At 24.9% G+C, this 15,599-nt stretch overlaps 1 protein-coding gene across 2 annotated transcripts in view; it reads left to right on the top strand.

The window, feature by feature from the left end:
- Positions 1-15,305, top strand: part of slc2a2 (solute carrier family 2 member 2) — a 46,405-nt gene extending 31,100 nt beyond the window's left edge. For both annotated transcript variants that reach the window (XM_061969215.1, XM_061969214.2), the window contains exon 12: positions 14,878-15,305. In XM_061969215.1, the coding sequence (XP_061825199.1) occupies positions 14,878-15,069 (192 nt within the window). In that variant the 3' untranslated portion in view covers positions 15,070-15,305. The remainder of the gene's footprint in view (positions 1-14,877) is intronic.
- Positions 15,306-15,599: the final 294 nt, after the last annotated feature.

Below are 15,599 nucleotides of genomic sequence, written 5' to 3'. Positions count from 1 at the left end.
TATTTTGTGTTTTTTGCCATTAAAAAGCAGGGTTTGTTTGTTTTTGTTTTTTTCACAAAAAGGTCGTGAAAATAAAAATAAAAACATTAAAAAAAAGATCTGAAGTTGATATAGAGATTTAAGCGTTAAAAGTAAAATATATATTTATAATATATATGACTTATTTTTAATGTTATGAATTATTGACCTATTTAAGGCTGCGATTACTTCACATCAAATATTCCACATGTAGGTATTTTTTGGCGGACAAAATTGCTTATTTTGTGTTTTTGCCATACAAAAAAGCACAGTTGTTGTTTTTTTGTTTGTTTTTTTAAAAAAGGGGGAAAAAATACACTTAAAAAATTACAAATAAATAAACATAAAAAAACCATCTGAAGTTAATATAAAGATTTAAGCGTTGAAAGTAAAATATATATTTACAATATATTACTTATTTTTTAACACTCTTATGAGTGGATCCCAAAGAAATGTACTTGGATTTATTTTCTAAAAACTGTCATTTCTAAAAAAAATTATCATAATAATCACTCAAAATCAATGTTATGAATTATTGACCTATTTAAGGCTGCGATTACTTCACATCAAATATTCCACATGTAGGTATTTTTTGGCGGACAAAATTGCTTATTTTGTGTTTTTGCCATACAAAAAAGCACCGTTGTTGTTTTTTTGTTTGTTTTTTTAAAAAAGGGGGAAAAAATACACTTAAAAAAATTACAAATAAATAAACATTAAAAAAACATCTGAAGTTAATATAAAGATTTAAGCGTTGAAAGTAAAATATATATTTACAATATATTACTTATTTTTTAACACTTTTATGAGTGGATCCCAAAGAAATGTACTTGGATTTATTTTCTAAAAACTGTCATTTCTAAAAAAAATTATCATAATAATCACTCAAAATCAATGTTATGAATTATTGACCTATTTAAGGCTGTGATTACTTTACATCAAATATTCCACTTTTAAATATTTTTTGGTGGATAATATTGCATATTTTGTGTATTTGCCATAAAAAAAGCATATATATATATCTTTTTTTACAAAAAGGTCATTAAACTTAAAAAAAACATTTAAAAAAAAGATCTGAAGTTAATATAAAGATTTAAGCATTGAAATTAAAATACATATTTATAATATATGACTTATTTTTAACACTTTTATGAGGGGATTACAAAGAAATTTACTAGGATTATTTTTCTAAAAACTGCCATTTCTAAAAAAAAATTTTATAAAAAAAAATCACTCAAAATCAATATTCAATATTCAAAATCCACGGTTGATGATTTTATGGTACCACATATTATTATGGTAAAAAAAACTGGCAGGTTGGTTGCCAAAATAAAATTAAACAGCGGTACTGTATTTCTATTTACAGTAATATGTTGTAAAAATAATAATAATAAAAAACACCATATATTTTACAGTAAAAGTCTGGCAACTCAGCTGCCACTTTTTTCTGTAAAAGTGGTAAAATCCACAGATTTTTTTTACTCTTTACGTTAATTTTTTTTTAAATATTTCAACTCATAGGCAAATTCATTAATTATTTACTGTTTCAAGCGGAAAAATAAAAGAAATAACATTTCCTTACACGACTTATAGTTAACACTTTAACTTTTGGATCCCTGAGAATTTTAGTGCAATTTTTCTTCAACCTGTCATTGTTTGGAAAATAATAATGAATCAAAATCAATGTGGTTATGAATTATTGACTTATTTAAGGTTCCAATTACTTCACAGCAAATATTCCACTTTGACATTTTTTGGTGGACAATATTGCATATTTTGTGTTTTTGCCATAAAAAAAGTAGTTTTTTTTTTTTTTTTTTACAAAAAGTCATGAAACTTAAAAAAAACATTAAAAAAATTAAAAAAAACATCTGAAGTTGATATAGAAATTAAAGCGTTGAAAGTGAAATATATATTTATAATATAAGACTTTTTAAAACACTTTTATGAGTGGATCAAAACAAGTTTGTTAGGATTTTTTTTCTTCTAAAAACTGTCATTTCTAAAAAAAAAAAAGAATAATAATCACTCAAAATCAATGTTATGAATTATTGACCTATTTAAGGCTGCGGTTACTTCACATCAAATATTCCACCTTTAAATATTTTTTTGGTGGACAATATTGCATATTTTGTGTATATCCCATAAAAAAAGCAGATTTTTTTTTTTTTTTTTTTCTACAAAAAGGTCATTAAACTTAGAAAAAACATTAAAAAAAAGGATCTGAAGTTAATATAAAGATTTAATCATTGAAAGTAAAATACATATTTATAATATATGACTTATTTTTAACACTTTTATGAGGGGATTACAAAGAAATTTACTAGGATTTTTTTTCTAAAAACTGTCATTTCTAAAAAAAAAAAATTAATAAAAAAAAATCACTCAAAATCAATGTTCAATCAAAATCCACGGTTGATGATTTTATGGTACCACATATTATTATGGTAAAAAAAACTGGCAGGTTGGTTGCCAAAATAAAATTAAACAGCGGTACTGTATTTCTATTTACAGTAATATGTTGTAAAAATAATAATAATAAACAACACCATATATTTTACAGTAAAAGTCTGGCAACTCAGCTGCCACTTTTTCCTGTAAAAGTGGTAAAATCCACAGATTTTTTTTACTCTTTACGTTAATTTTTTTTTAAATATTTCAACTCGTAGGCAAATTCATTAATTATTTACTGTTACAAGCGGAAAATAAAAGAAATAACATTTCCTTACACGACTTATAGTTAACACTTTAACTTTTGGATCCCTGAGAATTTTAGTGCATTTTTTCTTCAACCTGTCATTGTTTGGAAAATAATAATGAATCAAAATCAATGTGGTTATGAATTATTGACTTATTTAAGGTTCCAATTACTTCACAGCAAATATTCCACTTTGACATTTTTTGGTGGACAATATTGCATATTTTGTGTTTTTGCCATAAAAAAAGTAGGTTTTTTTTGTTTTTTTTTACAAAAAGGTCATGAAACTTAAAAAAAACATTGAAAAATTAAAAAAAACATCTGAAGTTGATATAGAAATGAAAGCGTTGAAAGTAAAATATATATTTATAATATAAGACTTTTTTAAACACTTTTATGAGTGGATCCCAAACAAGTTTGTTAGGATTTTTTTTCTTCTAAAAACTGTCATTTAAAAAAAAAAAAGAATAATAATCACTCAAAATCAATGTTATGAATTATTGACCTATTTAAGGCTGCGGTTACTTCACATCAAATATTCCACTTTTAAATATTTTTTGGTGGACAATATTGCATATTTTGTGTATTTGCCATAAAAAAAGCAGATTCTTTTTTTTTTTTTACAAAAAGGTCATTAAACTTAGAAAAAACATTAAAAAAAAGATCTGAAGTTAATATAAAGATTTAAGCGTTGAAAGTAAAATACATATTTATAATATATGACTTATTTTTAACACTTTTATGAGGGGATCCCAAAGAAATTTACTAGGATTTTTTTTTCTAAAAACTGTCATTTCTAAAAAAAAAAATTAATAAAAAAAAATCACTCAAAATCAATATTCAATCAAAATCCACGGTTGATGATTTTATGGTACCACATATTATTATGGTAAAAAAAACTGGCAGGTTGGTTGCCAAAATAAAATTAAACAGCGGTACTGTATTTCTATTTACAGTAATATGTTGTAAAAATAATAATAATAAACAACACCATATATTTTACAGTAAAAGTCTGGCAACTCAGCTGCCAGTTTTTTCTGTAAAAGTGGTAAAATCCACAGATTTTTTTTACTCTTTACGTTAATTTTTTTTTTTAAATATTTCAACTCATAGGCAAATTCATTAATTATTTACTGTTACAAGCGGAAAATAAAAGAAATAACATTTCCTTACACGACTTATAGTTAACACTTTAACTTTTGGATCCCTGAGAATTTTAGTGCAATTTTTCTTCAACCTGTCATTGTTTGGAAAATAATAATGAATCAAAATCAATGTGGTTATGAATTATTGACTTATTTAAGGTTCCAATTACTTCACAGCAAATATTCCACTTTGACATTTTTTGGTGGACAATATTGCATATTTTGTGTTTTTGCCATAAAAAAAGTAGTTTGTTTTTTTTGTTTTACAAAAAGGTCATGAAACTTAAAAAAAACATTGAAAAATTAAAAAAAACATCTGAAGTTGATATAGAAATGAAAGCGTTGAAAGTAAAATATATATTTATAATATAAGACTTTTTTTAAACACTTTTATGAGTGGAGCCCAAACAAGTTTGTTAGGATTTGTTTTCTTCTAAAAACTGTCATTTCTAAAAAAAAAAAAGAATAATAATCACTCAAAATCAATGTTATGAATTATTGACCTATTTAAGGCTGTGATTACTTTAAATCAAATATTCCACTTTTAAATATTTTTGGTGGACAATATTGCATATTTTGTGTATTTGCCATAAAAAAAGCAGATTTTTTTTTATTATTTTTTTTTACAAAAAGGTCATTAAACTTAGAAAAAACATTAAAAAAAAGATCTGAAGTTAATATAAAGATTTAATCATTGAAAGTAAAATACATATTTATAATATTTGACTTATTTTTAACACTTTTATGAGGGGATTACAAAGAAATTTACTAGGATTATTTTTCTAAAAACTGCCATTTCTAAAAAAAAAATTTATAAAAAAAATCACTCAAAATCAATATTCAATCAAAATCCACGGTTGATGATTTTATGGTACCACATATTATTATGGTAAAAAAAACTGGAAGGTACGTTGCCAAAATAAAATTAAACAGCGGTACTGTATTTCTATTTACAGTAATATGTTGTAAAAATAATAATAATAAACAACACCATATATTTTACAGTAAAAGTCTGGCAACTCAGCTGCCACTTTTTTCTTTAAAAGTGGTAAAATCCACAGATTTTTTTTACTCTTTACGTTAAATTTTTTTTAAATATTTCAACTCATAGGCAAATTCATTAATTATTTACGGTTACAAGCGGAAAATAAAAGAAATAACATTTCCTTACACGACTTATAGTTAACACTTTAACTTTTGGATCCCTGAGAATTTTAGTGCAATTTTTCTTCAACCTGTCATTGTTTGGAAAATAATAATGAATCAAAATCAATGTGGTTATGAATTATTGACTTATTTAAGGTTCCAATTACTTCACAGCAAATATTCCACTTTGACATTTTTTGGTGGACAATATTGCATATTTTGTGTTTTTGCCATAAAAAAAGTAGGTTTTTTTGTTTTTTTAACAAAAAGGTCATGAAACTTAAAAAAAACATTAAAAAATTAAAAAAAAACATCTGAAGTTGATATAGAAATTAAAGCGTTGAAAGTAAAATATATATTTATAATATAAGACTTTTTTAAACACTTTTATGAGTGGATCCCAAACAAGTTTGTTAGGATTTGTTTTCTTCTAAAAACTGTCATTTCTAAAAAAAAAAGAATAATAATCACTCAAAATCAATGTTATGAATTATTGACCTATTTAAGGCTGTGGTTACTTCACATCAAATATTCCACTTTTAGATATTTTTTGGTGGACAATATTACATATTTTGTGTATTTGCCATAAAAAAAGCATATATATATATATATATATTTTTTTTTTTACAAAAAGGTCATTAAACTTAGAAAAAACATTAAAAAAAGATCTGAAGTTAATATAAAGATTTAATCATTGAAAGTAAAATACATATTTATAATATTTGACTTATTTTTTAACACTTTTATGAGGGGATTACAACGAAATTTACTAGGATTATTTTTCTAAAAACTGCCCTTTCTAAAAAAAGATTTTTATAAAAAAATCACTCAAAATCAATGTTCAATCAAAATCCACGGTTGATGATTTTATGGTACCACATATTATTATGGTAAAAAAAACTGGCAGGTTGGTTGCCAAAATAAAATTAAACAGCGGTACTGTATTTCTATTTACAGTAATATGTTGTAAAAATAATAATAATAAACAACACCATATATTTTACAGTAAAAGTCTGGCAACTCAGCTGCCAGTTTTTTCTGTAAAAGTGGTAAAATCCACAGATTTTTTTTACTCTTTACGTTAAATTTTTTTTAAATATTTCAACTCGTAGGCAAATTCATTAATTATTTACTGTTACAAGCGGAAAATAAAAGAAATAACATTTCCTTACACGACTTATAGTTAACACTTTAACTTTTGGATCCCTGAGAATTTTAGTGCAATTTTTCTTCAACCTGTCATTGTTTGGAAAATAATAATGAATCAAAATCAATGTGGTTATGAATTATTGACTTATTTAAGGTTCCAATTACTTCACAGCAAATATTCCACTTTGACATTTTTTGGTGGACAATATTGCATATTTTGTGTTTTTGCCATAAAAAAAGTAGGTTTTTTTTGTTTTTTTTTACAAAAAGGTCATGAAACTTAAAAAAAACATTGAAAAATTAAAAAAAACATCTGAAGTTGATATAGAAATGAAAGCGTTGAAAGTAAAATATATATTTATAATATAAGACTTTTTTAAACACTTTTATGAGTGGATCCCAAACAAGTTTGTTAGGATTTTTTTTCTTCTAAAAACTGTCATTTAAAAAAAAAAAAGAATAATAATCACTCAAAATCAATGTTATGAATTATTGACCTATTTAAGGCTGCGGTTACTTCACATCAAATATTCCACTTTTAAATATTTTTTGGTGGACAATATTGCATATTTTGTGTATTTGCCATAAAAAAAGCAGATTCTTTTTTTTTTTTTACAAAAAGGTCATTAAACTTAGAAAAAACATTAAAAAAAAGATCTGAAGTTAATATAAAGATTTAAGCGTTGAAAGTAAAATACATATTTATAATATATGACTTATTTTTAACACTTTTATGAGGGGATCCCAAAGAAATTTACTAGGATTTTTTTTTCTAAAAACTGTCATTTCTAAAAAAAAAAAATTAATTAAAAAAAATCACTCAAAATCAATATTCAATCAAAATCCACGGTTGATGATTTTATGGTACCACATATTATTATGGTAAAAAAAACTGGCAGGTTGGTTGCCAAAATAAAATTAAACAGCGGTACTGTATTTCTATTTACAGTAATATGTTGTAAAAATAATAATAATAAACAACACCATATATTTTACAGTAAAAGTCTGGCAACTCAGCTGCCAGTTTTTTCTGTAAAAGTGGTAAAATCCACAGATTTTTTTTACTCTTTACGTTAATTTTTTTTTTTAAATATTTCAACTCATAGGCAAATTAGTTAATTATTTACTGTTTCAAGCGGAAAATAAAACAAATAACATTTCCTTACACGACTTATAGTTAACACTTTAACTTTTGGATCCCTGAGAATTTTAGTGCAATTTTTCTTCAACATGTCATTGTTTGGAAAATAATAATGAATCAAAATCAATGTGGTAATGAATTATTGACTTATTTAAGGTTCCAATTACTTCACAGCAAATATTCCACTTTGACATTTTTTGGTGGACAATATTGCATATTTTGTGTTTTTGCCATCAAAAAAGTAGTTTTTTTTTTTTTTTTTACAAAAAGGTCATGAAACTTAAAAAAAAACATTAAAAAAATTAAAAAAAAACATCTGAAGTTGATATAGAAATTAAAGCGTTGAAAGTAAAATATATATTTATAATATAAGACTTTTTTAAACACTTTTATGAGTGGATCCCAAACAAGTTTGTTAGGATTTTTTTTCTTCTAAAAACTGTCATTTCTAAAAAAAAAAAAGAATAATAATCACTCAAAATCAATGTTATGAATTATTGACCTATTTAAGGCTGCGGTTACTTCACATCAAATATTCCACTTTTAAATATTTTTTGGTGGACAATATTGCATATTTTGTGTATTTGCCATAAAAAAAGCAGATTCTTTTTTTTTTTTTTACAAAAAGGTCATTAAACTTAGAAAAAACATTAAAAAAAAGATCTGAAGTTAATATAAAGATTTAAGCGTTGAAAGTAAAATACATATTTATAATATATGACTTATTTTTAACACTTTTATGAGGGGATCCCAAAGAAATTTACTAGGATTTTTTTTTCTAAAAACTGTCATTTCTAAAAAAAAAAATTAATAAAAAAAAATCACTCAAAATCAATATTCAATCAAAATCCACGGTTGATGATTTTATGGTACCACATATTATTATGGTAAAAAAAACTGGCAGGTTGGTTGCCAAAATAAAATTAAACAGCGGTACTGTATTTCTATTTACAGTAATATGTTGTAAAAATAATAATAATAAACAACACCATATATTTTACAGTAAAAGTCTGGCAACTCAGCTGCCAGTTTTTTCTGTAAAAGTGGTAAAATCCACAGATTTTTTTTACTCTTTACGTTAATTTTTTTTTTTAAATATTTCAACTCATAGGCAAATTAGTTAATTATTTACTGTTTCAAGCGGAAAATAAAACAAATAACATTTCCTTACACGACTTATAGTTAACACTTTAACTTTTGGATCCCTGAGAATTTTAGTGCAATTTTTCTTCAACCTGTCATTGTTTGGAAAATAATAATGAATCAAAATCAATGTGGTTATGAATTATTGACTTATTTAAGGTTCCAATTACTTCACAGCAAATATTCCACTTTGACATTTTTTGGTGGACAATATTGCATATTTTGTGTATTTGCCATCAAAAAAGTAGTTTTTTTTTGTTTGTTTTTTACAAAAAGGTCATGATACTTAAAAAAAACATTAAAAAATTAAAAAAGAACATCTGAAGTTGATATAGAAATTAAAGCGTTGAAAGTGAAATATATATTTATAATATAAGACTTTTTTCAACACTTTTATGAGTGGATCCCAAACAAGTTTGTTAGGATTTGTTTTCTTCTAAAAACTGTCATTTCTAAAAAAAAAAAAGAATAATAATCACTCAAAATCAATGTTATGAATTATTGACCTATTTAAGGATGCGGTTACTTCACATCAATTATTCCACCTTTAAATATTTTTTGGTGGACAATATTGCATATTTTGTGTATTTGCCATAAAAAAAGCATATATATATTTTTTTTTTACAAAAAGGTCATTAAACTTAAAAAAAACATTAAAAAAAAGATCTGAATTAATATAAATATTTAATCATTGAAAGTAAAATACATATTTATAATATTTGACTTATTTTTAACACTTTTATGAGGGGATTACAAAGAAATTTACTAGGATTATTTTTCTAAAAACTGCCACTTCTAAAAAAAAATGTAATAAAAAAAAATCACTCAAAATCAATATTCAATCAAAATCCACGGTTGATGATTTTATGGTACCACATATTATTATGGTAAAAAAAACTGGCAGGTTGGTTGCCAAAATAAAATTAAACAGCGGTACTGTATTTCTATTTACAGTAATATGTTGTAAAAATAATAATAATAAAAAACACCAAATATTTTACAGTAAAAGTCTGGCAACTCAGCTGCCACTTTTTTCTGTAAAAGTGGTAAAATCCACAGATTTTTTTTACTCTTTACGTTAAAATTGTTTTAAATATTTCAATTCATAGGCAAATTAATTAATTATTTACTGTTTCAAGCGGAAAAATAAAAGAAATAACATTTCCTTACACGACTTATAGTTAACACTTTAACTTTTGGATCCCTGAGAATTTTAGTGCAATTTTTCTTCAACCTGTCATTGTTTGGAAAATAATAATGAATCAAAATCAATGTGGTTATGAATTATTGACTTATTTAAGGTTCCAATTACTTCACAGCAAATATTCCACTTTGACATTTTTTGGTGGACAATATTGCATATTTTGTGTTTTTGCCATAAAAAAAGTAGTTTTTTTTTTTTTTTTTACAAAAAGGTCATGAAACTTAAAAAAAAACATTACAAAATTAAAAAAAAACATCTGAAGTTGATATAGAAATTAAAGCGTTGAAAGTAAAATATATATTTATAATATAAGACTTTTTTAAACACTTTTATGAGTGGATCCCAAACAAGTTTGTTAGGATTTGTTTTCTTCTAAAAACTGTCATTTCTAAAAAAAAAAAAAGAATAATAATCACTCAAAATCAATGTTATGAATTATTGACCTATTTAAGGCTGCGGTTACTTCACATCAAATATTCCACCTTTAAATATTTTTGGTGGACAATATTGCATATTTTGTGTATATCCCATAAAAAAAGCAGATTTTTTTTTTATTTTTTTATTTTTTTTTTTTTTACAAAAAGGTCATTAAACTTAGAAAAAACATTAAAAAAAAGGATCTGAAGTTAATATAAAGATTTAAGCGTTGAAAGTAAAATACATATTTATAATATATGACTTATTCTTAACACTTTTATGAGGGGATTACAAAGAAATTTACTAGGATTTTTTTTCTAAAAACTGTCATTTCTAAAAAAAAAAATTAATAAAAAAAAATCACTCAAAATCAATATTCAATCAAAATCCACGGTTGATGATTTTATGGTACCACATATTATTATGGTAAAAAAACTGGCAGGTTGGTTGCCAAAATAAAATTAAACAGCGGTACTGTATTTCTATTTACAGTAATATGTTGTAAAAATAATAATAATAAAAAACACCAAATATTTTACAGTAAAAGTCTGGCAACTCAGCTGCCAGTTTTTTCTGTAAAAGTGGTAAAATCCACAGATTTTTTTTACTCTTTACATTAACATTTTTTTAAATATTTCAACTCATAGGCAAATTCATTAATTATTTACTGTTACAAGCGGAAAATAAAAGAAATAACATTTCCTTACACGACTTATAGTTAACACTTTAACTTTTGGATCCCTGAGAATTTTAGTGCAATTTTTCTTCAACATGTCATTGTTTGGAAAATAATAATGAATCAAAATCAATGTGGTAATGAATTATTGACTTATTTAAGGTTCCAATTACTTCACAGCAAATATTCCACTTTGACATTTTTTGGTGGACAATATTGCATATTTTGTGTTTTTGCCATCAAAAAAGTAGTTTTTTTTTTTTTTTTTACAAAAAGGTCATGAAACTTAAAAAAAAACATTAAAAAAATTAAAAAAAAACATCTGAAGTTGATATAGAAATTAAAGCGTTGAAAGTAAAATATATATTTATAATATAAGACTTTTTTAAACACTTTTATGAGTGGATCCCAAACAAGTTTGTTAGGATTAGTTTTCTTTTAAAAACTGTCATTTAAAAAAAAAAAGAATAATAATCACTCAAAATCAATGTTATGAATTATTGACCTATTTAAGGCTGTGATTACTTTACATCAAATATTCCACTTTTAAATATTTTTTGGTGGACAATATTGCATATTTTGTGTATTTGCCATAAAAAAAGCATATATATATATTTTTTTTACAAAAAGGTCATTAAACTTAAAAAAAACATTAAAAAAAAGATCTGAATTAATATAAATATTTAATCATTGAAAGTAAAATACATATTTATAATATTTGACTTATTTTTAACACTTTTATGAGGGGATTACAAAGAAATTTACTAGGATTATTTTTCTAAAAACTGCCACTTCTAAAAAAAAATGTAATAAAAAAAATCACTCAAAATCAATATTCAATCAAAATCCACGGTTGATGATTTTATGGTACCACATATTATTATGGTAAAAAAACTGGAAGGTACGTTGCCAAAATAAAATTAAACAGCGGTACTGTATTTCTATTTACAGTAATATGTTGTAAAAATAATAATAATAAACAACACCATATATTTTACAGTAAAAGTCTGGCAACTCAGCTGCCACTTTTTTCTGTAAAAGTGGTTAAATCCACAGATTTTTTTTACTCTTTACGTTAATTTTTTTTTTTAATATTTCAACTCATAGGCAAATTCATTAATTATTTACTGTTTCAAGCGGAAAAATAAAAGAAATAACATTTCCTTACACGACTTATAGTTAACACTTTAACTTTTGGATCCCTGAGAATTTTAGTGCAATTTTTCTTCAACCTGTCATTGTTTGGAAAATAATAATGAATCAAAATCAATGTGGTTATGAATTATTGACTTATTTAAGGTTCCAATTACTTCACAGCAAATATTCCACTTTGACATTTTTTGGTGGACAATATTGCATATTTTGTGTTTTTGCCATAAAAAAACATCTGAAGTTGATATAGAAATTAAAGCGTTGAAAGTAAAATATATATTTATAATATAAGACTTTTTTAAACACTTTTATGAGTGGATCCCAAACAAGTTTGTTAGGATTTTTTTTCTTCTAAAAACTGTCATTTCTAAAAAAAAAAAAGAATAATAATCACTCAAAATCAATGTTATGAATTATTGACCTATTTAAGGCTGCGGTTACTTCACATCAAATATTCCACTTTTAAATATTTTTTGGTGGACAATATTGCATATTTTGTGTATTTGCCATAAAAAAAGCAGATTCTTTTTTTTTTTTTTACAAAAAGGTCATTAAACTTAGAAAAAACATTAAAAAAAGATCTGAAGTTAATATAAAGATTTAATCATTGAAAGTAAAATACATATTTATAATATTTGACTTATTTTTTAACACTTTTATGAGGGGATTACAACGAAATTTACTAGGATTATTTTTCTAAAAACTGCCCTTTCTAAAAAAAGATTTTTATAAAAAAATCACTCAAAATCAATGTTCAATCAAAATCCACGGTTGATGATTTTATGGTACCACATATTATTATGGTAAAAAAAACTGGCAGGTTGGTTGCCAAAATAAAATTAAACAGCGGTACTGTATTTCTATTTACAGTAATATGTTGTAAAAATAATAATAATAAACAACACCATATATTTTACAGTAAAAGTCTGGCAACTCAGCTGCCAGTTTTTTCTGTAAAAGTGGTAAAATCCACAGATTTTTTTTACTCTTTACGTTAATTTTTTTTTTTAAATATTTCAACTCATAGGCAAATTAGTTAATTATTTACTGTTTCAAGCGGAAAATAAAAGAAATAACATTTCCTTACACGACTTATAGTTAACACTTTAACTTTTGGATCCCTGAGAATTTTAGTGCAATTTTTCTTCAACCTGTCATTGTTTGGAAAATAATAATGAATCAAAATCAATGTGGTTATGAATTATTGACTTATTTAAGGTTCCAATTACTTCACAGCAAATATTCCACTTTGACATTTTTTGGTGGACAATATTGCATATTTTGTGTATTTGCCATCAAAAAAGTAGTTTTTTTTTGTTTGTTTTTTACAAAAAGGTCATGATACTTAAAAAAAACATTAAAAAATTAAAAAAGAACATCTGAAGTTGATATAGAAATTAAAGCGTTGAAAGTGAAATATATATTTATAATATAAGACTTTTTTCAACACTTTTATGAGTGGATCCCAAACAAGTTTGTTAGGATTTGTTTTCTTCTAAAAACTGTCATTTCTAAAAAAAAAAAAGAATAATAATCACTCAAAATCAATGTTATGAATTATTGACCTATTTAAGGATGCGGTTACTTCACATCAATTATTCCACCTTTAAATATTTTTTGGTGGACAATATTGCATATTTTGTGTATTTGCCATAAAAAAAGCATATATATATTTTTTTTTTACAAAAAGGTCATTAAACTTAAAAAAAACATTAAAAAAAAGATCTGAATTAATATAAATATTTAATCATTGAAAGTAAAATACATATTTATAATATTTGACTTATTTTTAACACTTTTATGAGGGGATTACAAAGAAATTTACTAGGATTATTTTTCTAAAAACTGCCACTTCTAAAAAAAAATGTAATAACAAAAAATCACTCAAAATCAATATTCAATCAAAATCCACGGTTGATGATTTTATGGTACCACATATTATTATGGTAAAAAAAACTGGCAGGTTGGTTGCCAAAATAAAATTAAACAGCGGTACTGTATTTCTATTTACAGTAATATGTTGTAAAAATAATAATAATAAAAAACACCAAATATTTTACAGTAAAAGTCTGGCAACTCAGCTGCCACTTTTTTCTGTAAAAGTGGTAAAATCCACAGATTTTTTTTACTCTTTACGTTAAAATTGTTTTAAATATTTCAATTCATAGGCAAATTAATTAATTATTTACTGTTTCAAGCGGAAAAATAAAAGAAATAACATTTCCTTACACGACTTATAGTTAACACTTTAACTTTTGGATCCCTGAGAATTTTAGTGCAATTTTTCTTCAACCTGTCATTGTTTGGAAAATAATAATGAATCAAAATCAATGTGGTTATGAATTATTGACTTATTTAAGGTTCCAATTACTTCACAGCAAATATTCCACTTTGACATTTTTTGGTGGACAATATTGCATATTTTGTGTTTTTGCCATAAAAAAGTAGGTTTTTTTTTTTTTTTTTTTACAAAAAGGTAATGAAACTTAAAAAAAACATTAAAAAAATTAAAAAAAACATCTGAAGTTGATATAGAAATTAAAGCGTTGAAAGTAAAATATATATTTATAATATAAGACTTTTTAAAACACTTTTATGAGTGGATCCCAAACAAGTTTGTTAGGATTTGTTTTCTTCTAAAAACTGTCATTTCTAAAAAAAAAAAGAATAATAATCACTCAAAATCAATGTTATGAATTATTGACCTATTTAAGGCTGCGGTTACTTCACATCAAATATTCCACTTTTAAATATTTTTGGTGGACAATATTGCATATTTTGTGTATATCCCATAAAAATGTCTATGACAAAAATGAAAAGAAGTTTGGAGGGACACGGTATCACTTCTGTTTCATAAAGCATTCATGTTTCAGTATCGTTTCACCATGACTACTCTTAATTGTGCTGTCATCCATTTGCGTATAAAAAGGCGTGTAAAAAAAGTGATACTTTCTAGTGTTTTTCTAATGTCAAACATTCCTCTGTCAGGCCTGGCTGGGCCCGTACGTCTTCATCCTGTTTGCTGCGCTGCTGTTCGGCTTCACCTTCTTCACGTACCTGCGAATGCCCGAGACCAAGGGCAAGGACTTCAAGGAGATCGCCGCCATGTTCCAAACGGGGCGGAAAAAAGCCGAAGACGACGTGGAATTGCAGCGGCTCAAAACGAGCTCGCACGCCTGAACATTTCCGTCCCTGCGTTAGTGTTATGAGGATTATTGCATCCTTGCAATCAATTCAACTCCATGCAAAAAACGACTTTTAGCTTTACAGCATAATCAATTATTGACCAATACAGCCAGGGTTGCCCAAACTGTGTCCACTCAGGGCCACAGAATGACAAATCAAAATATGTGGGCGTCATTTTTGTAGTTTGTACCTCCAAAAACAGTACAAATGACAATACATATACAGGTAAAAGCCAGTAAATTAGAATATTTTGAAAAACATGATTTATTTCAGTAATTGCATTCAAAAGGTGTAACTTGTACATTATATTTATTCATTGCACACAGACTGATGCATTCAAATGTTTATTTCATTTAATTTTGATGATTTGAAGTGGCAACAAATGAAAATCCAAAATTCCGTGTGTCACAAAATTAGAATATTACTTAAGGCTAATACAAAAAAGGGATTTTTAGAAATGTTGGCCAACTGAAAAGTATGAAAATGAAAAATATGAGCATGTACAATACTCAATACTTGGTTGG

The sequence above is a fragment of the Nerophis lumbriciformis genome, linkage group LG08, assembly GCF_033978685.3.
Source record: "Nerophis lumbriciformis linkage group LG08, RoL_Nlum_v2.1, whole genome shotgun sequence".
Classification (NCBI taxonomy): domain Eukaryota; kingdom Metazoa; phylum Chordata; class Actinopteri; order Syngnathiformes; family Syngnathidae; genus Nerophis; species Nerophis lumbriciformis.
The sequence above is the reverse complement of the archived record's forward strand: the minus strand, read 5'-3'. Positions and strand labels throughout refer to the sequence as shown.